General features: G+C 42.9%; 2 protein-coding genes across 4 annotated transcripts; one reads left to right on the top strand and one right to left on the bottom strand.

Annotated features, from left to right (window-relative positions):
- Positions 1-609: 609 nt before the first annotated feature.
- On the bottom strand, positions 610-14,730 carry DDX20 (DEAD-box helicase 20). 3 transcript variants are annotated; one of them, XM_063625683.1, is made up of 11 exons: positions 11,272-14,730; positions 10,759-10,853; positions 7,946-8,114; positions 7,264-7,378; positions 7,004-7,146; positions 6,727-6,865; positions 6,569-6,627; positions 5,512-5,594; positions 5,067-5,172; positions 4,845-4,946; positions 610-2,122 (listed from the first exon to the last, which is right to left on the bottom strand). In XM_063625683.1, exons 1-11 carry the CDS (start codon positions 11,570-11,572, stop codon positions 960-962), a joined length of 2,475 nt encoding a protein of 824 aa, XP_063481753.1. In that variant the 5' UTR covers positions 11,573-14,730; the 3' UTR covers positions 610-959. The 3 variants fall into 3 exon arrangements, with proteins under 3 accessions (XP_063481753.1, XP_063481754.1, XP_063481755.1); XM_063625684.1 differs by lacking the exon at positions 11,272-14,730 and adding an exon at positions 11,022-11,138; XM_063625685.1 differs by lacking the exon at positions 11,272-14,730 and adding an exon at positions 10,965-11,111.
- Positions 11,571-22,188, top strand: LOC134734842 (uncharacterized). The gene is made up of 4 exons (XM_063628214.1): positions 11,571-11,709; positions 11,798-12,190; positions 14,194-14,350; positions 19,802-22,188. Exons 1-4 carry the CDS (start codon positions 11,571-11,573, stop codon positions 19,923-19,925), a joined length of 813 nt encoding a protein of 270 aa, XP_063484284.1. The 3' UTR covers positions 19,926-22,188.
- Positions 22,189-22,440: the final 252 nt, after the last annotated feature.

Raw genomic sequence — 22,440 nt, 5'->3', positions numbered from 1 at the left:
TACTAAGAAGTGTCTGAAGAGAATCAATTCCAGCTTCCACAAAATACTGAAAACTAAGAGCTAGAACTTCCCCCTAGCCTACCAGCAGAGCAGGTCACTTGTTAATCTGGACTGTATAGATGAACTTCAGAGGGTCTATGAACCCCTTGAAATTACACTCACAATTCTGTGCTTATGGAATGAGAAATTTCCTGAAGTCAATCTATAGCTATCAGCTGATTCATAAAAGGATCCAAGAACCAGAAAAGATGAAGAGCTGCTACTCCACCGGAGCAACAAAAATAAGACAGCCACTGATGACCCACAGCTATTTAATACACAGCAAAAATGTGGACAGCTTTCACAGCCTCAAGAGACATTCAAAAGATAAACAATAAACATGTAAATATATTTAAATTTGTTTTTACTAAAAACAAATATTTTTACTGGAAGCAAACAGATCAAATCAAATACCTTTAGGAAAATCTAAAGCAATGTTTAAATATTCCTTCCTGCCTAAACCTAAGAGGATTTTCTGATCTACCATGCTACAAATTTCTACAAGAATGCACCTCTATAGAAGGAAATGCAGCCTAAGCCCTTTGTAAAGAACTCCACAGCAAACTAGTATTACTGCTCAAATCTATTGCTTTTATTAAGTAAGCAGTGGTATATATGTCATCTTTTTAAATGTTTCTTTTGGGAAGATCTTATAGAAAATGGCATCAGCTCTATGTCCCAAAAATTATCTTTCAAGAATCTGATGAAGTTTCTTAAAGAAACTCTTAAAAATGAAGATAATATACCTAGCCTAAATCAAAACAATCTGAAAAAATGGATGCATCCCAGTGGAAAGCCTCAAGTCTTTTCAAGTTTATCAGAAATGCCACTATACACCACTGTACTATAAGTCGAGGAGGATGGATATCCAAAGGTATCATTTGTTGACAGTTCCTGATGGTCTCAGGTATATCCTATAATCACTGGTTACCATGCATCATTTCTTGTAGATAAATAGTATTCATGTGATAAGCTGCCATCCAACTTGGATGTCTCTGAGCATTCCAATAATATGAATGAGAAGCAGCAGCATAATATTCTTGCCATGCCCTGTAGTAAGCCCTCCAGTACTCCTCATAATCCTGATAGGTATCAGAAAAACTCAGATGTGTTTCCCTATGACAGTCATACCAACCATCTTCCTGGGCTTCAGTCTGCAATCTGAAGGAAGACCGCCTGGGTAGGTTTCTCCGGCTCTGCTTAGCTCTCTGGTTAGCCCCCTCTTTATGTCTTGTCTTGATCTGGATTCCAGGTGATTCTTGATATTCCTCTGGATTGGGGGCGTCACTTCCATTTGGTGGTTGTTCCAAAGAAATATGATCATCCACAGGAGTAGATTCAGAGTCTTTCAGCTGATTATCAGAAGAGCCTTCCAAGTATGACTTATTTCCTTTGCTCTGGGAAGAGGTTCTTGAGCTGTAAGAATCACTGTCACTCTCAGAGTCTCCAGATTGGCTACTACTTGCCAATACACGGACTCTCTGTTCAGTAACTTTATTTCTCACAAAACCATTTTGAGGATCCACAGTCTGATCCCCAGGACCTGTGTAATGCCTGATGATTTCCACAGGTTTCTCTAACCCCTCTTTAATATAATGTTCATAATCCTCTACCAATTCAGCAAAAGTCAACGTGTATGGCTGATGGATTTTAAAGGAAGATAGACAAGGAATCTGGGGGAGTGACACAGGTAGAGCTTCTTTGACCTGGTGCTGACTGTTGGTGGAGTTTCCAACGGGAGTCTGAACAGAATTCTTCATTTGCTCTTCAGATTGCCTGTCACAGCCCAGTTCTTTTGGTGATGTTGCTTTTTCTATGATTCCACACTCTGAGTGGCTTTTCACAGGAAGCTTTTGTTTGGTATTATTTTTTGATTTGACTGATAGTCCAGATACAGAATTATTTCTAGAGGAAGCCATGTGGTCACCATGAGCTTTCTGAATTTGAAGGGTTCTCTCTATTTTCTGAATTTGCTTTTTTAGGGGTTGGTTAGGTACACTTGCTATGCCATATGTATGCACAGCAGCTTTAACCTCCACATCCCAATCCACACATTCTTCCATCAGACCAGAAGGAATGGGATCTACATAAAAAGGAAGAAAAATGTATTAAAATTCTCAAGCTACTCTAGACCACTGTTTTCTGAATGATTTCATAAAGTTTTCTATGATCAAATACATTTAAGAAACAGAATATGCAAATATACTAAGATGTTTAATAGACAGATTAATATTTTTAAAGACTGAAGCAATCCTCTAATAAAGAAATGTGTCTAAGAAATATGTAAGACCCATCCCATACTCACAAGCACTATCTCCCCTCACCCTCACTAGAAAAAGAGCTTACTCTAGGAGTAATGTACAAGTCTGCAGCAATTCTCCCATCTTTTCTCTCCTCCCTCTCCACAGCCCCTCCCCTTTATCTCAATACTTCTGACAGCAAAACAAGATATTAGAAAATGGATTGTGCTCCCCAAAGCTTATCGACTAGGAAATATTACAACTGCAACTCTGTACACCCAACTAAATCTGTCACTCAGTATTCCAACAGGGAGAAATCACTGCCCTTAACAATAGAGAGAAAACCTCTATAGGGGAAAAAAACTAGATGACTATGAAAAGATCTGTGACTATGAAAATTAGAAATGGCATTTCTAATTTTTAAAAAATTTGCTGGCTTCAACCCTCTAAATTTTCTATTCCATCCAGGTGTGACAATTTGCTTCCAGCACTCAGACCTTTCAAAGTGTGATCAATTTTTGTCTTAGGCAGACAAGATATATCAAGCCCCTGCTTTACAAAGATCTTGCCTGTTGTTGCTATTTATGCTCCATGTTATCTATAAATCCCACAGGTCTGGATACTTCAGTGAAGTCTCTTGATCCTTTGCTGAACACACTCTATGATTAAAACTCTCATTCCTACTCAGTTGATATCCCTTGCTTGCCTAGTCCTATAATACAGGCCAATTTCCCTCCTAGTTCTGCCCCAGGAAACTCATCTGAACATCTGTTGTTACACAAGTTCCCAGTCCAATATAGACCTAACAGCATGAATATCATTTTCTCATGATTTCAGGGCCCTGTTAACAATATATAAAGATCCAAATATATCATTTTCCAGTATCCAAAGGCAATTTTTATCACTAGATGCTATGATACGGAATCCTACAAGAAGTCTTAACCCTCTTCTACCAATTTTCAATTTTTTTCCCACATCAGACTATGAATAGACTTATACACAGAAAGAACTGACAGTTTTAGAACTGACATAGAGCCTAAAGATCATTTACTCTGAAGTACTTTGCAAATCAGGACTCTAAGCTTACAGCAATTACAGAGATTTGCAAAAGATCATAAAATGAGTTATTACTAACCCGATCTACTAGAATACATAGAACTCCCAGATCTGTGCTTAATCTAGCTTTGTAAAATAATTAAATATAAAATCGGTACAATACTCAATTATATTTATTCAATAACTACCTATCCCATATTCTGCAAGGTCATGTATATACTATATGTGTATTTTTCTTTTTTTTTTTTGAGACTGAGTCTCGCACTTTCGCCCAGGCTGGAGTGCAATGGCGGATCTCGGCTCACTGCAAGCTCCGCCTCCCAGGTTCATGCCATTCTCTGGCCTCAGCCTTCCGAGTAGCTGGGACTACAGGCGCCCACCACCACGCCCGGCTAATTTTTTGTATTTTTTTTTAGTAGAGACGGGGTTTCAGCGTGTTAGCCAGGATGGTCTTGATCTCCTGACCTCGTGATCTGCCCACCTCAGCCTCCCAAAGTGCTGGGATTATAGGCGTGACCTATACGTGTATTTTTCTATATAGACATACATCTATATTTGAATATACAGTATTTATAGTGCACATTTTCTGTATAACATGCACATCAAACATACCATATTTCCACTCAAGGGTTTTTTAGAATTTTTTGTTTTTAAGAGATCATTACTAGTTTTAAACATGCATTGTTTCCAAGAGGGCACTTAAAAAGAAGCAGAACAAATGACTGAACTGAAATCAAAAGAAAACATTTCACTCCAATTTTTCAAAATAGTATTCAAATTAAAGATGCTGTTCCTTCCACATGGTGACAAAGGAGAATATGGCAAGTATTACCTAAAGCAATTTAATAGGTAAAATATCCCCCCTTGTATCAAAGAATAAAATCAAATTGCAAAGCCACTAACTAATAAAACAGAGCTAATATAGCTCTCATTTTTCTTTCTTTTTTTTTGGAGACAGAGTTTCACTCTTGTTGCCCAGGATGGAGTGCAATGGCTTGATTTCAGCTCTCTGCAACCTCCACCTCCTGGGTTCAAGCGATTCTCCTGCCTCAGCCTCCCGAGTAGTTGGGATTACAGGGATCTGCCACCACGCCCAGCTAATTTTTGTATTTTTGGTAGAGAAGAGGTTTCACCACATTGACCAGGCTCGTCTTGAACTCCTGACCTCAGGTGATCCACCTGTCCTAGCCTCCCAAAGTGCTGGGATTACAGGCGTGAGCCACTGCGCCTAGCCAGCTCTCATTGTTCATGTGCCAGTGGTTAGCTTGCACTCCTCTCCCTGCTACTTACTAGCTGTAACACCTTTACTTACCCTATGTCTAAATATCTTCATCTACAAAACAATTGCACACACCTCACAGGAGTGTGGCGAGAAGTAAATGAGTTAATGTACATACAGGACTGGGAACAGTACCCAGCACATCATAAGCACTCTGTTAGCTACTATTATTTTTATTATGCTTATCACCACTTTAATTATTTTGAAATAATGAAACAGATGAAATGTACCTGGTAAAGGGAGAAGGTTGATATTACATTTCTGGGCAATTCTCATCATCATATTTTCTTCCTCTCCCCGGCAACAGTAGGTCACTGTCAGCCCCAATGTACCTAAAGCAGAGAGAATGTTAGGTAGTAAATCAGTTTCACAAAAATAATATTCAAAGCCCACCTGTCACATTATAGATCCCTCCCCTTAAAGAAAGCACTCAAACTTTTTTTTTCTTTTACCAAAACGGCCAGCTCTCCCAATCCGATGCATGTATGTCTCCCAATCCAATGGTACGTCCAGATTTACAACCAGATTCACCTTCTCAGCATCAATCCCACGAGAAGTCTTGAATTGAAGAAGATAGCAATTATTTGTTTGCATTAACTGTACAGCATGGCTACCAATGCATATTATATTCTTCCAGTATAGCCAAGGGCCAAATTAAGAACAGAATACTGAGGAGCAGAGGAAAAGGAAATTCATTCCTAATGACTAATTTCAAGGACAAAGATAAACATATTAAAGACATTTTTAAGAAAGTATTTTCCTCAGCACTGGAAAGATAATTATCTTCTGGTATTCTTGTTAGATACACCTACATAAAATAATATATGAAATCTGTACATCTGATAATAGAACATATGTCAAGATGAATTAGTCACCCAAACTGAATAGGAAATTTACCAAATCTGTGGAAATGAGGACTCTGCAATGAAACTGCTTCAGTTTAGCCATAGCATCAAGACGCTGATTCTGATTCATATTGCCTAAAAGGACCCCAAAAGAAAGTCACATAAAAACAACTAAGCTAATACATATTTATCAAATCCACAAAAAGTAAAAAGCATAACACCCAGTCTTAATACTTTTAATACACCAACCACAGTTAATTCTGTCCTTCTGTGCAAATCTAGGTTAAGATCCAAAGTTGAAATCTTTTAAACTATGGTTTAGGCAATCAACTTGAAATTCAAAAATCAATCTTACATAGTGATCGGGCCATGCCTGAATATATAACACTCTATTTGCAAAGTTACATATGAAGTATAAATAGCAATTCTTAGGAAAATAAAAATGCTTTAATCAGCTGTTTATAATTTGGTGTTAAAGTGTGATCTACAGTTAAAATATTGGTTCATTAGGAAATAGTCTCCCCAGTACCTCATGATATACCATAACTAAACAAGCTCATGCCAACAGGTTAAAAACTAAGCTGACACCAAACAAAACTCTAAAAAGGATCTCACTAATCAAAAAATCCTTCGACTCTTTCATTCTTATTATGTCAGCAGTAATCATTTAACTTTGTGGCAAGAACTCAATCACTTTTGCCTTCCACAAAACCATAAAACAGTCAATTCAGTTAGCAATCTCCAGCATTTTAACAATGATTATTAAAAAAAAAAAATTCTGAAGAAAAAATATTTTTATCTTAACACAGACAAACTTGGTTTTGCAGAATTAAGTTATATGTGGCTATAAGAGAGATTCTAATAAAATTATGTCTCTCTGAACACTAGTTTTCTAACTTTTTACTATATGCCAAGTTACTCCTTAAAAACAGAATGATATTGACATATCAAATTCCAATGAAAAATAAGCCTGAAAATTCCTTTACTCTAAAAGATACAAGATAATTTCACACTCTCAAGACAACTCATAAAGTGGTATTTCTTCCTCCTGACTTTGGAGGCTTCAAGTCAGTATACTAAATAAAGATTAAAGTAAGATATGAACTTACCTGAAATGCACTCGGCAGGAAAGCCTTTAGAAGAAAGGATATCAGCCAAATGTTGTGCTCTATGAAATATAACATAAATGGTTACAAATTTACAAATATTGCCCCACAACTATCCTTTTATTTCACAAGTTTCCCAGATGACCTTTGAAGTTACATACCTGCTGTGCAAATTAGAAAAGACTAACGCTTGATTAAATGGAATTCTGCTGAACAGTTCCTGTAAATGCTGAGTCTTTTCCTCAAAAACCTTATGTGCCAAAGGGTACGAATTGACAACTTTGTAATACTGCTTCAAACCTACAAAGAAGAGCTATCAGTTAAAACAAACATATATGCTAATGGTAACCATGAAACAGCAAGACAAAACTAGGCATGGGAAAGCTCCAGAATATCACAAATAAACCAATAATATAAGTACCTAAAAGCTGTACATACCTATGAGACTTGGATCACTGGAATTCAGTCTTACAAAAGTGGGATCTCTCATGTACTTTGTCAAAGCATTAGCCAAAAATTCGGGGTAAGTAGCTGATACTGCCAGCATCTGTTTACTGGCAGGCAAGGAAGAATAAATCCAACTGCAGAATAAAAACAGATAGCATGTAAATTATTCAGACAATAATCACCACTCGGAAAAGCTAAAGATAGATACTTTGGAACACTGTTTTAATAGTCAAGTTAGTTATTTTTCTTACTTTATTTGCTCCTGGAAGCTGCCTTCTTCTAAAAGCTTATCTGCTTCATCAAGAATAAAGAGGCGTATACTGCCTGGGTTCAAGTAGTCAAGTTCTATGAGTTGCTTAATTCTGCCTAATTAAAAAAAAAATTGAAATATTTATGATGTACCAAATTTATGTAAATCTCAGCCAATATTGTTACTCTACTTATTACTCTACAGGTTGTTCTGTGGAATTTCCTGATTCAACTCTCATTATGCATGTACACACTAAACCACAAATTAGAAATCTGGAGCTCTGATCTTGACTACACTCATTGTCTTCCCCTCACGTTTCATCACCAGTAAATAAACACCACTTCTATCAAAAGACCTAAAGCGCTGAATGCAAGATTCTGATTCTGAGTGATTCACGACCAAATATAATAGAGAAGCCAAAGAATAATCCCAATCCATGGCTTAGAAGGGCCTCCTGAAAGTCACTGCATTTCTCCTCTTTTCAAACATACTTAGGAATGGAGATTTCATAAATTCCACTGGTAAACCAGTCATGTACCTAAATCTCACTGGTCTAATGCTCTTCATTTCTAATCAAAATAATTATCAGTTATCAAAGACTCCCATATATCTTTATTGTTATATTAAAAGTATGTATGTAGTTCCTTAAAAGCTCTGGTTACCAACAGGCATTGTTATCTTACCAGGAGATCCAACAGCAATATGACACTTTTTAAGTCTGGTTTTGTCTTGTGATAATGGGGTCCCTCCAATAAAGACATGACACTCTAAGCCTTCCATTTTTATTCCAATGGCTGTAATAACAGAATGTATCTGTACAGCGATTTCTCTTGTAGGGGCCAAGATCAAAATCTAAAAAAAAACCATAAATTACACCTTTGAGTCAGAGGAATAAATACATAGGGGACTGGTATATTCATTACATGACACACTATATTTCATTTAAATGATCATTTCAAATGAGTTTTTATTGATAAGGTAAGATACAGTTATCCCTTGGTATCCACAGGGGATTGGTTCCAGGAAGCCCCCAGATACCAAAACTGGCAGATGCTCAAGTCTGTTACATAAAATTGCATATATCTGTATATTACCTATGTACATCCTCCCACATATTTTAAACCATCTCTAGATTACTTATAATACCTAATACAATTTAAATGCTATGTAAATGGTTACACCGTTATTTTTGTTTGTATCTTTTGATTGTTGTATTATTTTTTATTGTTCCTCCACCCCGCCCCCGAGTATTTTGATCCACAGTTGGCTGAATCAGCTGATACAGAACCTGAAGATAGGGAGAGCTGACTGTATTCCATTCATTCATTCAACAAATATTAAGGAAGAACCTACTCTGTGCTAGGCAACATACTAGTTGCCGGGGAATCAACAGTTAACAGTACAAAGTCTTTGCCCTCATGGTACTTTCATTCTTGGATAAGAATATATACAATAAACAAAAATAAGTAATGACAGGTAATGAAAAGTACCATAAAAAAATCAAACAAGGAAAAAAGGAGTCATTTTAAATGAGGTGATCATGAAACCTCCTCAAAGGAGGTAACACTTGAGCAGAGACCTACATGTACGGCATAGAGTAGAGCTGGCTATATGACCCCTGGGGAAGCGTTTTCACCAAGAGGAAACAGCAAATGCAAAGGCCATAAGATGGCAGTGTTCTTGGTGTATTTGAGGAAGAAAAAGAAGGCCCACATGACAGAATTCAGGGGAAAGTAAAGGAGGTCAGAGATCTAGCTCCAGGGGCTAGATCACAAAAGACCTTGAGAGTCATGGTAAAAACTTTGCAATGTAACTACTGGAGGAGGAGAAAACAAAACTTTGTGCTCTTAACTACAAGAAGAAAAAATTGATGGAAAAAAAAAAAAAAAGGACTAGGAGAAAATATGCCAAAACCGTTAATAGCAGTTTCTCTCTAGGTAGTGAGATTACAGATTTTGTTTTCTGGTACGTCCTAATTTTTCTGAATTGTCCCTATTTCTAAAAATGAATATGTATTACTTTGATACACACACACAGAATAATGTAACTTTCATAATCCAAAGATCTGAAATTAAAAATATGAATTTGCTGGGCATGGTGGCTCACACTTGTGATCCCAGCATGTTGGGAGGCTGAGGCGGGCGGATTACCTGAGGTCAGGAGTTTGAGACCAGCCTGGCCGACATGGCGAAACACCGTCTCTACTAAAAATACAAAAAAATTAGCCAGGCGTGTGGTGTACACACTTGTAATCCCAGCTACTCGGGAGGCTGCGGCAGGAGAATCACTTGAACTTGGGAGGCAGAGGTTGCAGTGAGCCAAGATTGTGCCGCTGCACTCCAGCCTGGGCAACGGAGTGAGACTTGGTCTCAAAAAAAAATGAATTTATGAAACTTTTCCAGGATTTCAGCATTTTATCTGCTGTCAAATTGTCAGAAGCCAAAATCTCAAATACATCTTAGTCTACAATTATACTAACTTAGGTTCTTGGGAAGTAGGAGGATTTCCAATGTGCAACATCACCTAGGATTTGGTAGATATAAGATGGACTCAAAAAGCTTCCCAGGTGATGAACATGGATATCTGAGTTAAAAACCACTGCTGAAGATTCATCATCAGATATACCAATGCCTGAGAACTTGAAATACAGTCTGCCATAACAACTAAATTACAAAGTAAGGCTATGAGAATCACATCTAATTCATCTTTGAACCCCCAATGCCTGGCATACTGTTTATACATAACATGGACTAAACAAATCTTTGTTGAAGAAATGATCCCCAAACTCAAATTTCCTGCTAATTTGGGTAAGGCAATCTTAGAAACACTCTAAGACAACCTAGAAGATGGGAGATCAATATGATATATTTACAGAGCTTTAAGAACCACCTGCATACCGGGTGTGGTGGCTCATGCCTGTAATCCCAGTACTTTGGGAGGCAAAGGTGGGAGGATTGCTTGAACCCAGGAGTTCGAGGCTGGTCTGTGCAACACTGAAGAGACCCCATCTCTACAAAAAACACAAAAAGTAGCCAGGTGTGGTGGCACACACCTGTAGTCCCAACTACTTAGGAAGATGGGTGGGAGGATCACTGGAGCCCAGAAGTTCAAGGTTGCAGTGAGCAATGATCTGCCACTGCACTCCAGCCTAGGTGACAGAGCGACACCGTCGCAAAAAAAAAAAAAACCCTGCAGTTACCAACAATAGCCAGAGCACTACATTACCATGAATCAAGTCAAATGTTAAGTCTCACATTAATCTAGTCAGTAAGTAAAAGAATCCCTGTCTGCACTACCAAGTAGTGACAAAATTGACACATATGGTAGCTTTATTCTATTTAAATAAGGTACACATAGAAAATTCCAAATTTCACCACCACCACCACTTAATCATTCATCAAATTCACTTCCAGCTCTGAGGAGCTACTGGTATTTCATCTGACCTGTGGTAAAGTCCACATAACACATCCTCCTCTGGTCCTCTCAGCTAACTCACCTGGGTACTTAAGTTTTCAAGAACGAGAGAGTCCAAAGCTATGGTGGAGAACACACAGGTTTTCCCGGTGCCAGATTTAGCTTGAACAATTAAATCTGCGAAGGAAAAAAAACAATTATCACTAGCCAGCACTCACTGAAGCAACTTAGGGGCTAACATGGAATCAGAAAACTAGAAGGGTCTCCTGAGATTCCCCTAGTTGGCACCTTCATTTTTAGTTGATTCTCAAAAACGTATAACACGCCTAGTCCCTGAACGTTTACCGTTTATCTTCTCAAACTTAGAACCATTTGTCAGTGCTTAAAAAAAGGTCTTAACTATCTTCAAGTTCAACAGTACACCTCAGTTTTACAAATAAGTTAACTGAGCGTAGCGCCTAGCCCGAGGCCGGGCCCTGCTCCGGGGGCCGACCGAGGGCTCTTCCCGAGCTGCGGCGCGGGCCTGGCCGCCGCCGCCCCTCGGTCCCCCTTCTCCCGCCCCACCCCCCGACCTCTCCTGGGCCCCCGCTCTCACCGAGCCCGCAGCGCCCCAGCGGGATGGCCTTGAGCTGCACCGGCGAGGGCCTCTCGAAGCCGGCCGCCCGCAGCCCCTCCAGCACCGGCCGCGAAAGCAGCAGTGACTCGAAGTCGGCCGGCTCCGCCAACAGCACATCCCCCGTGCGGGTCCGCGGGCTGCTGAGATCCTGAGCGGTCCGCAGGCTCCTCATAGGCCTGGGTGTTGGCTCTGGGGCCGGGACCTGCACGGCCACATGCTCAGCCGGCATAGCAGTCGCCACTGCCGCTAAGGCTCCCGGGGCTTCAAACGCCGCCGCCATGGTAGCCGCGCCGTCAGATCTCGCGGTGCCTAAGGGGAGGCGGGGATCTTGGGAGCGAGAAGAGGAAAAACTTTATTGGCAGTTTTCCCGCGAAGACACTAACACGCCCGGCCTGGAAGTGGAAGAAAGGGACGGGAGTCAAAGGCTGAGAGACTGCCCACACAAAAAATGTGGCCTGAGGAAAGCAGCAAGAGGGAGCAGAGGAAAGATGAGGCAACTGGTGAGTCGCTGCCTGTGGCCTGCAGAGGGCGCCGCGGGCCCGCGGTGGGGGCACCGCCCCGCCTCTCGGCCCTCTTCTGGGCGGAGCCGCCCAGCCGTGTCCCCGGCGCCACCGCCCTCTCGGCGTTCTTTGTGATGCGCCCGGTGCGTCACGCCCCCGCCCCGTGCTTCCGTTTTCCGTTCCGCCGGCGTGTCTCGCTCCGCGGCCACCTCTTCCCCAACGCTACCCGCTCCGCACTCTGACTCGCTGCTCCTCTGTGCTGGCAGAGTGCGCCCAGAACGTAGCCGGACCCAAGGGTTTACCACATTGGCTGGTGTATCCGTCTGCTGTGCAACCCCATTTATCTCCGGGTCCCCATCCCCTAGCAAGTCCCTGGCGCACAGTGAGCTCTGATGAAAGTACGTTGAATTGGAACCTGGAACTGGACTAACAGCTCCCAAGTTCATATCTCCGCCTCAGATCTGCCTTTAAACTCTAGACGTGTGCATCCATCTGCCTCCATGCATCTGCCTCCGCAGCACCTCCCCTGGGATGCCTAATAGACTGTCAAATGTTACATGCCTTCTGTATTGCTCCTTCCCCCATCATTTCATGCGTAGGCAGCTAGCAGTCTCTGCCACTTTTCCTTACTGTGGACCTCTGCTCAAATATCACCTTTTCAAAGAGCTCTTCGTTTTCAAAGAGGTCTTGAACACCCTAAGACAGCTCTGTCATCCTCTCTGCTCCCTGGCCTTTCCCAGCACTCTCTTCTTTTGTTTTGCTTTATTTTTTCTTTGTGATACTTATACCTACCTGAAATTATATGTCTACTGCCTGTCTCCCACACTCTATGAGGACAAGGACCTATCCTGTCTTGTTCTCTGCATCCCTAGTGGGAAAAACAATCTGACTTATAGGAAATGTTCACTATTTATCAAATGATTGAGATCCCATAACAAACTCGTAGTCATCATGCCAAATTTAAATATTTATGGACCTCAGCCATATTCAGCCATATTCATAATTCCAAATTTAGTTGTGTGGGGTGGCTCGCACCTGTGATCCCAGCTTCCTGGGAGGCTGAGGCGGGAGGATCACTTGAGGCCAGGAGTTGCCAGCCTGGGCAACATGCAGAGACCCTGTCTCAAATTCTTAAAAAGTAAATTTTTAAAACTACAAAGAATACCAAACTTAAATATATTCTGCAACCAAGCCCAACTTTGTCCATAGATTATAATGCTAGTCATTGTCCCTACCCCCTTGACACAAACACACACAGTGATGGTCTAGATTCCATATGATATAGGAGGGGTTTTGACATGGTAATCCTGTTGGAAGGTGGTCCTGAAGGTTTATTTTGCCTGGAAATTTACAAAACATTGAGAAAATGTCAACTATCCGTTTGATGGAATGGAGACTGATCGAGGAGATGGCACTAAAGGTCCCAGCCTTCCTCTTAGTGCCCTCACCTCTTTTATCTGCCTAATCCCCAGACCACAAACCTGGGAATTATTCTTGACTCCTTCGCCACTTTCTAACAATTTACCAAGCACAAGTAATTTTGCCTCCAAATATTTCATCCATTCTTCTTCAGTCTCCATAGCATCTGCCCTATATTTTAGATCCCTTTATCATCCTAACTTGGAAAAACCTCCTGAATGGTTTCTCTGGCCAGAGTTTCTTCTCTATCCCAGCCATGTACCCCACAGGTGCTGGAGTGATCTTTCTTAAGTGGACATCTTAGGTTGCTTGGGTCCAGCTCCAGATCCTGCTCCTTTTGACACCCTTTTTTATTCCCCACCCCAGGGTCTCACATCACACTATAAATAATTCCAGTCTGGCTCTTATGTTGTATTTGCTTGGTAACTTGTATGTGCCTCACATTAAATAAACTGTGAGCTTCTCAAGGACAGTAATTTTGTCATCCTAGGCCCTCCAGGCCAGCACCAAGCACCTGGTGGACCCAATAAACATTGAATGGCTGACACCTTGCTCAAAAATCTTTTCTGGGTCTCCATGCACATAGCAGCGGTTCTGTAGAACTCACACCAATCACTGCTGAAGAACCACAGGATTATCCCAAGAAAAGCAAAAAGTACATTTCCAGAAAACATTTATAGTTTTATAGGCATTCTGTTACTGCATTTGTTGTTTATGATGTTTTACAGACACAAATAATTGAGTAATGTTATTGGGAACCATGGTGAATAACACAATTTTTTTTTCTCACTAGTCGAAAGTTATAACAGTGTTGTTGACCATAATTCTTAGTGCTATAAAGATCTCTTGCACAAAAGCAAGAAATCATTTAATAACTAGGTAAGGTGTGAGCATAACACATACAGAAATGGGCTAGATTGTGTCTGTCTCCCAGCCTCCCCCAGGATAAATAACAGTGGGATCCCTGTCTCTTCTCTGGCAGAGCAGCCCATCTACCTCCTCCAACCAGACCAAAGTAGCCCAGATGCTTTATTCTCCATGACTTGTAACACCTCAGTACCTTTGTATTTGCTGTTCCATCTACCTGGAGAGCCTTCCCAGGGAGCTAGAGGAGGGAGAGATTTCTATGAACTGAAGAGGTGAGAGTGACACTTAGACTCAGAATGGGTGTTAAGATTCAAATGATCTCATCCAATCATTTTGCACTGGAGGCTTCAGAACCCAGAGGAAAAGAAAACAGGCCGGGCGCGGTGGCTCACGCCTGCGATCCCAACACTTTGGGAGGCCGAGGTGGGCGGATCACAAGGTCAGGAGATCGAGAACATCCTGGCTAACACGGTGAAACCCCATCTCTACTAGAAAAAAAATACAAAAAATTAGCCGGGTGTGGTGGCGGGCCCCTGTAGTCCCAGGTACTCGGTAGGCTGAGGCAGGAGAATGGTGTAAACTGGGAAGGCGGAGCTTGCAGTGAGCTGAGATCACGCCACTGCACTCTAGCCTGGGCAACAGAGCGAGACTCCATCTCAAAAGAAAAAAAAAAAAGAAAAAGAAAACAGTATAAAAGAAGGCATAGTGTAAGGTGGCCCACCCTGGGTGTGAGGATCGGTGGGGGAATGTGGAAAGAAGGAAAGAAAACTTAAGATTTTAAAGCCACTTTTTCTCATTTGACCCTCAAAGCAACACAAGGTAGGCAATATTATTATTTACATTCAATCTACAAAACATCTCTAATCATTCAACAAAAATTTCCTGAACACCTACTATAAACCAGCCAAGTGCTAGAGATACAAAAATGGAACAAAGCAAACAGAGCCTCTGCACTCGGGGAGACAGATGCACACAAACAGGTGGCCTCATTTGCTGTATAAAGTGCAGGGTGCTACTGAAGTCAAGGAGGTAATCAGATGTGGGGAGCCAAGAAAGACTTAGCCGTCAAGATTAGGTTTGATTGAAAGTAAGACCCCAAAATAGGAGTTTACCTCCCCAAGATAGAAGTTCATTTTGCCGTTGTAGAGAATTCTGGAAGCAGGACTGATAAACAGCCCTGGTCCACAAAGATCCCAATCACCCAGGCTTCTGCCTTGGTCCCCAAACAGTTGCTGTAGTTCCAGTCATCATGTTTGCATTGCAGCCAGCAGGAAGGAGGAAGATTCAAAATAGAAAGTAGAAATGGTAATGGTCATCATGCCAGCAGTCCTTTTAAGAAATGTTCTCAAAAGCTGCCACACTATCTGGCATTTCTTGGAAAGAACTTAGCCATAAAGTTATACCTTCTTGCAAAGAAAAAAAAAAAAATCTGGGAAATGTCATTTTTCTGGACAGTCACGTGCCCAGCTATACACTGATTTGAGAGGAGGTCCATTACTGTAGAGGAAGGGGGAAAGGACATTGGAGGCAACTAACAATCTCTGCCACATCTTCCTAGCATTAGTGAGAGCTACGGTAAGTCTGAAAAATGAATTGAAGTTGGCCTTGTGACAGAGGAGGGGAAAATGGAGGTCTGGAGGTGAGGACCACCATAGCACATTCTAAAAGAGCTTAGAATGCAAATGGGACAGTAAGCTTTGATGAGGCAGGAGAGTGAAGTGTAGGCCAGGTTGGTGTCTGGACTTTATCCTAAAAGCCTTCTATGTGTCAGATGCCAAAGGAGATGCTGCCCTCAAGTAACTCCTCAGAAGAAGATTAGTAATCTGCTCAAAGTCACAGAGCTCATAACTGGGATTGGAACTCAGATCTATTTGACAGCAAAGTCTAGGCTCTTTCTATCCTCTGTCCTAAAAGAGTTGACAGCCCAGCTGGGGAAATGATCAAGCATGAAATATGCAAGTAGCACAAGCTGGTGTAAAATCATATGCAGTACTGACATTTTTTCAGGGCCTTAGTTGTTCAAAGTGTGGCTGTCATGTGGGAGAGAGTGAGAACTTCTGAGAAATTGAGGAAAACAGCTTTTGGTATTCAAAGAGCAATAGCTTTATTCTCTATGTCCTTCTCCTCCACACCCCAAATCAAAGTTGCTTAAAGTATATATGGAAGTATGATAAAACAACTGCACATATAAGATCATTGTTTACCTAATTCCTGGAGCCTAGCACTTCTGCCAAGACAGCAGCACCAGGAGACAAAGCTCAAGTCCTGTGAAGCAGTGGGGGCTGATACCCTGAGCTTATCCTGAATAAGGCGTTCATCAGGCAGTGGGAGTGCAAAGAGAGCTCACCAGGCAGACAAGTCTCAGAAAGATATTCTAGGCACAGAGAACAGTTTGTGTAGAGGCGTGGAAGCATGAGAGCCATAGTTGTTTAGGGAAGTTAAGTCTTTTACTGTCAGTGGAGGCAGGTATGGCAAAAATGACCCGGACATGAGGATGCAGAGATATACTGGCCCTATATTAAGGAGCACCTCATCTGCCACCATAAGGAATATAAAATGAGTGTGTTATGCTCTTCCAAAGCGGGGTAGTGTTATTTAGCAGTGAAGAGAAATACAGTTGGAAATGTAACTTGGGGCTTGGGTAATGGCAAAGCCGAGCAGTTTGGATCTTAACTTGCAGACTTTGGAGCATCACCTAGGTTTGGGATCTAATATGAGGCAAGTAATGGGAAGGCCCACAACACACACTGTTTCTTAGACCTAGCAGTTCCTAGGACTTTAGGTGTTGGAACACTGCTTTCCAAGTGCCAGTGCCACCCCTATGTACATGCTGCTTATCCAGCAAAGCACAACTAGCTTATGCTTCCTAGTTGCTCTGCCTAGCCATGGGTACTTTCATTGTTATATTCTTGAGCCATCTGTTCAGTGAACTGGCACCATCTATAAACTTATGTTGTATCAAGTTTATCAAGAAACAACTTCTGCCCTTCTGAATAGAATGTATTATTTCATGACCCTGCTCAATCCTAGCTGGCTACCTCCCAACATGGAAAATTCCCATTTTTACATGTGTCTCATGGCTTATGGGGTGACTAGCCTCAGGAATTAGGAAAGAGGGAGAAGTAGCAAAAGCCTGAGCCCATGCCCACTACACAGCCAGCCCCCACCATGGGGATTGCCTGACTGGCTTTTGGAAGAGAACCCCAGGTGATCCTCCCTCAGGCTTCAGACCAGATTCCTCTCTGCGCAAGGCCCACGTTGATTAATTGTCCCATTTAACACCACTGCCTCAGTCTTTAGGGAGGAAGGTGACATGTTTACTCTTCTCCTTTTGAGAAAGGGGCCCAATTTATTCTTGTCCAGGCAGCATAATAAATAACCTGCCCCTTTTGGCAGGGAGTTTATTAGAGACTGATGGGACATTTAACAATAACTGGGGGCCTATGATTTATTAGGCAGGGAGGTTCATGGCATCTCTGAAGACTGGGAATGTGGAATTTAATTGATAAAGCGGCTGTCAGCAGCAATGAGATGCACTCAATAGAATATGCATTTGAGGGATCCTCTTTGGAGCTGTCAGGAAGAGTTTCTGCTAATCATATTCAGCTCCTGTGGATGGTGGTGTCTGCTGGATATCTGGGTGAGAGACAAATGGTAGGGAGGGGGACTCTGAATGGGGCTCAGGGACGGGTACACCTGTCAGTTGCCTGCCGACCGATGGAAGAATGTGGCACAAAGGAGCAAAAAGAAAAAGAATTTCTATCACCTTAAGTAAGGGCTCCCCTTCAAGAGGTCTTTGTCTCTTCTCTGAGCCGCTCAGGAGAACAAGAGGTGCTGAGCACCCACTTCCTGAAAAGAGAGGGAAATGAAAGGGTTAAATGACAACAAAAGAGATTTGCTCTGGAATTCTGAACTCTGCACCAGAGACTCCCCTGCTTTGGCTCCCTAGTGCACGCACACACACACACACACACACCCACCCCAACACACACAGCATAGCTACCTCACACCCACGCAGCCACCCCTGAACCCCTCCCTGGCTCAGGTGGCATCTCCTCTTGTCACTGCAGCTTCCACACCAAGAACAGAGCCACAGAAGCTCAGATGGATGGGGCCTCACCTTCCTGTTGTTGTGGTTGTCTCCCAGCTCCGGAGACCCCAGAATCCAGGCCGAGAACGTGGAAATAAATGCTTGTGGTCTGGAGTACATAGAGCATGCAGCTATCTTACTTCTCTACCCACCCTCCACCCCAGTTTCCTGACAATAAGGGAGACTGGTTTCATCTCTGTGGGGCCATCAGTGATGGCACAGCTCTGTCCTCAGGCAGCCTTGAGCCTTTGCAAGGCAGCTTTGCTCACATTTTCTGTTCCCTCCACCCTTTGAGCTGTTGCTCAGCTTTAAACCAGGCCATGTAAGGCGTGGAGAGGGGCTTTCTCAGGCCAGAGCCTGTTTCCCTCCTTTGATCCTCCCGCATCTATTCTTAGGTCCCGAGAGATTGGTCTGCCTCCTTGTTCCCTCCAGGGAGTGAAAGGGAGGGGGGAGGCAATAGCTAGGAAAGAAGAAGTAATTGTCACTGTCTAATCTGAGCCTCGGTGGTGACACTGAGGGACCTCTGAGCAGGATGGATACAGCAACTGGTTTGATTAAATCAAACCTCTCCCAGAACCTTGTTAAATTAAACTGACAGGCCCAGAGCAGATGAGGGAGAGCAGCAAGATCATCGCATCAGGTCAGGGGGAGGGGAGGCGAGGGTAGGATTGGTAAGAAGATCAGACAGAGGCAGAGCATCAGCCTGCCCTTTTTCTTATTTGCTGACTATAGATAGGAGGTGAGATTTACGGATGTGAGATGCTTAAGTACCTGTCTGAGCACAGACTATAGAAACTGACACAGAAGCAAACTGCTGCCTCCCAGTAGGCCTGGCAAATTCCTTTGGCAGGCAAGCCTCACATTTAGAACTGTGCTCTCGACATTTCAGAGGGCCTTTGCATACTTTACCTTCACAAGAAGGTAGCAGTGGGATTATCTGTCCCACTTTACAGTTAGAGAAACTGAGGCATTAGAGATTACAGGGCCAATCTAGAGCCAGCCCAAGAACCCAGATTTCCTGCCCTCCCGGTCCTGGCACACACTGCCTCCAACATTGTGCCAGATGGCAGAATTTCCTAGGACTTAGTCCCTGGAGTGCCATCTTTTCTTCCACCCACTAGAAATGTAAACCACCCAGCTTGCTTCATGGGACGTCAGGAAAATGCTAATTCCCAACTGGCCTAGCGCAGCCCACCTGCAAGCACATGGCTCACTTACAAGGTCACAAGGCCATTGTAACATCTTCATATTACTCTCCCACATGCCCAAGCCCTTCCAAGTCATTTCTACTCTACCTAATTACATTTCATGGAACAGGGAGAGGTGGGAGAGATATTGTTAGCAACACCAGAAACAGCAATAGTAGAAGGATAACACTGATACCCTGCTGGCTTCCTCACCTGTCACCCAGTTCTCCACCTGCCAAAGCTAATTTTCCACTCACCAGTGGGTGAGAGCTCATTTCAGACTGTCTGAACCACACACACACACACACACACACACACACTCTCACACACATATATGTATACACATTGTGAATAATGCCTCACCCAGGATGTCCTTGTTCTATTTCAGATGCCTTCAATGTGTGTTTATTGACACATCCACCCCTTTCCCATCTCTTTTTCAATAGGGAGGATACTGGGATGAGGATGCTTGTAATGTGGTGCACACTGATTACCAGAGCACAGCTGAGATACTGTTGGGCCCTGTCCCCTCCCAAAGCACACATCACATCCCAGGGTGCACACCAGTAAATGATCAGATTCTGGACATGGGGAGCCAAGGACGGGGAAGGCAGAGAGAGGAGCAGAATTGCAACCACTGTCATCATGAAGGAAGCTGGGTGAGAGAGCTGGCACAAGGTGGCAACATTTGCATAAAGAGGACAAACAACTGGAAATACCGCCAGGGGGCGTGCATAGATGTAACACACCAGTCATGCTCTTTCCCTGCGGTTACCAGGCGGGGTTTGATCACTATGCATAACCTGAGAAAGATAGACAAACTCAGCAGACAGATAGATAGGTTGGAGGTGCTTAGATAGACAAATATGACCAGCCTCCTAAGCTCATCCTGGTGTTATGACTGGCCACACCAAAACGTAACATCTCCAGTCTATCTGATATCATTGAACAGGTCTCCTCTAAGGCAAGGAGTTGGATTCCCCTAGAATACCTGCCAAAGTGCAGTGGAAGGGAAGGAGGTCTTGCCTGGGGGCAGTGGTCACTGGGCCTGGGTTTCTGTGCTGATTCTGCCCTTAGCAACCTGGGTGACCTAGGGCAAGTCACTTAACATTTCTGCGCTACACTTTTCTGACTTGTAAAATCACATGCTTGGGTGGCAGATGCAGACTGTTAGTAATTTTAAAACTTTAGAGATCACGGAGGAGAAAACTGAGAACCAAAGAACTTAAATTACTTGTCCAAAGCCACTTGATGAGGGAGTGGAATGACCGAGAGGATGTGGATTCTGGAACCAGGGCCAGTTCCACGTGATGGTTCCAACACACCCCTCACGGTGCCCTCTAGTGATCTACTGTCTCCTCATCTCTCTTCCTCCTCTGCAGAACAGAGGAATAGCAGCACCTACCTCCCAAGGTTTGGGAAGAATAAATGAGTACCTGACACAAGGAAAGCCTCCAATATATGTTAGACCAGGCCTATTTTTAGTGATGAACCAGAGGCTCATACCCACAAATCTTTTCTTCCAGTCTTTCTATGAGGCCACGTGCCCTGATGAAGGTCCTTTTCAGCTCCCAAATTCTATGATTCTAAGTTGGAAAGATTAAGATGCAAGTTATTTCCAAAACTCTCCAGGCAGAAACACAAAAGCCTATTTGAAGGATTCATTATTCACTCTCTGTTGCCTCAGTCACTTTCTATGGATGATGATTCATGGAGAATAATCACAGCAGAGAAGATCTGTCCAATGCTAGGAGAGAAGGCAGTAAAGCAAACTCCTTCGCATGTTCAGCTCCTATTCTCCAGTATGCGTCTTCACTTGTTAAGCGGTGGCAGCGTTTCTTGGCCTCACTGCCTTTCTTCTCTGGGAATTTGAGGCCTTCTCTTGGTATAGACTGTTGCTAGTGCAGTCACTGCCCACCCAGCACCGCTCCTCAAAATGCCGGGGAGAGGGTCCTGCCTCTCTGGCCAAGCAAAAGCCCTCACAGAAGCAGCTGTCACCAATGGCACTGGCTCTTCTCAGGGTGTCCAGGCTGAAATGTTTAGCATGCCCCAGGTTGATGTCTAATCAGAGCTATGAGAATTCTCTGGCTTCTGAAAAACAACAGAAGAGACTTAAGAGCCAGCCTGGTGGAAGTAAATATGCAGATAGCCAAACCTGAGATGTGACCTCTTTTTCTCCTCACCCCATGGTCTCAGGAGGAGAAGCAGGTGGCTTTTCTTTCCCTCTTGCTAACATGTCACTCCCTGGCAAGCTGCCAACCACTGGTCCTTACTTACAGCTAGCTAGTGGAGATGGCCAAGTGGTATCTGATAAAATGAGCCTTTGCTCTGAGTTCCAGGCCATGGTAAGGTTACAGGGCAGCCAGCACTGGGCCTCTGGAGTATCAGATGTTACAGAATGTCCCAGGAGAGTCCTGGGTATGAGCCATTTTCCTTCCTGGTACAGTTTGCATCCACCAGCATTAGTTTGCACAAATGCCGTATTTCCCTTAGCTGTGCCCTGGCATTCTTCACGTGTTCTTCATAGTTCAAAAATATTTGCTTTTCCTGGCCCAGCATGGTGGCTCACGCCTGTAATCCCAGCACGTCGGGAGGCTGCAGTGAGCAGATTGCTTGAGCTCAGGAGTTCAAGACCAACCTGGGCAACATGGCAAAACCCTGTCTCTACAAAAAAAAAAAAAAAAAAATTACTGGGCATGGTGGCATGTGCCTGTAGTCCCAGCTACTTTGGCGGCTTAGGTGGGAGGATCACCTGAGCCAAGGGAGCTCAAGGGTGCATTGAGCCGTGATCACACCACTGCACTCCACCTGGTTGACAGAGTGAGACCCTGTCTCAAAAAAGAAATATATATATATATATATATCTGTGTATATATGTGTGTATATATATATCTGTGTATATATGTGTGTGTGTATATATATATATATATATATATATATATATATATATATATATTTGCTTGCCTTTCCAGTAAATGTTTGCAAAATGGAAATACTTGCTTCCCAAGTAGCAATGAGATCTTTGCTTAGGCACCATAAGCACCAAGCCCATAGCTCCAAATTATTCCATATAGAAGTGAGTATC

This window comes from Symphalangus syndactylus, chromosome 12 (genome assembly GCF_028878055.3).
Source record: "Symphalangus syndactylus isolate Jambi chromosome 12, NHGRI_mSymSyn1-v2.1_pri, whole genome shotgun sequence".
NCBI lineage: Eukaryota > Metazoa > Chordata > Mammalia > Primates > Hylobatidae > Symphalangus > Symphalangus syndactylus.
Note: the sequence above shows the minus strand (reverse complement) of the source record. Positions and strands in the feature narration are given on the sequence as shown.

Bases quoted from the DNA above. Each gene is read 5' to 3' on its own strand.
- LOC134734842 (XM_063628214.1), top strand. From the start codon at position 11,571: ATGGTAGCCGCGCCGTCAGATCTCGCGGTGCCTAAGGGGAGGCGGGGA. The intron at 12,191-14,193 runs GTACGTTGAATT...CTTCTCTGGCAG, and splicing joins CACAGTGAGCTCTGATGAAA to AGCAGCCCATCTACCTCCTC. The intron at 14,351-19,801 runs GTGAGAGTGACA...CTTTTTCAATAG, and splicing joins GATTTCTATGAACTGAAGAG to GGAGGATACTGGGATGAGGA.
- DDX20 (XM_063625683.1), bottom strand. From the start codon at position 11,572: ATGGCGGCGGCGTTTGAAGCCCCGGGAGCCTTAGCGGCAGTGGCGACT. The intron at 7,147-7,263 runs GTAAGAAAAATA...TTTATTCTGCAG, and splicing joins AGCTTCCAGGAGCAAATAAA to TTGGATTTATTCTTCCTTGC. The intron at 2,123-4,844 runs GTACATTTCATC...CTTTTTATGTAG, and splicing joins CAACCTTCTCCCTTTACCAG to ATCCCATTCCTTCTGGTCTG.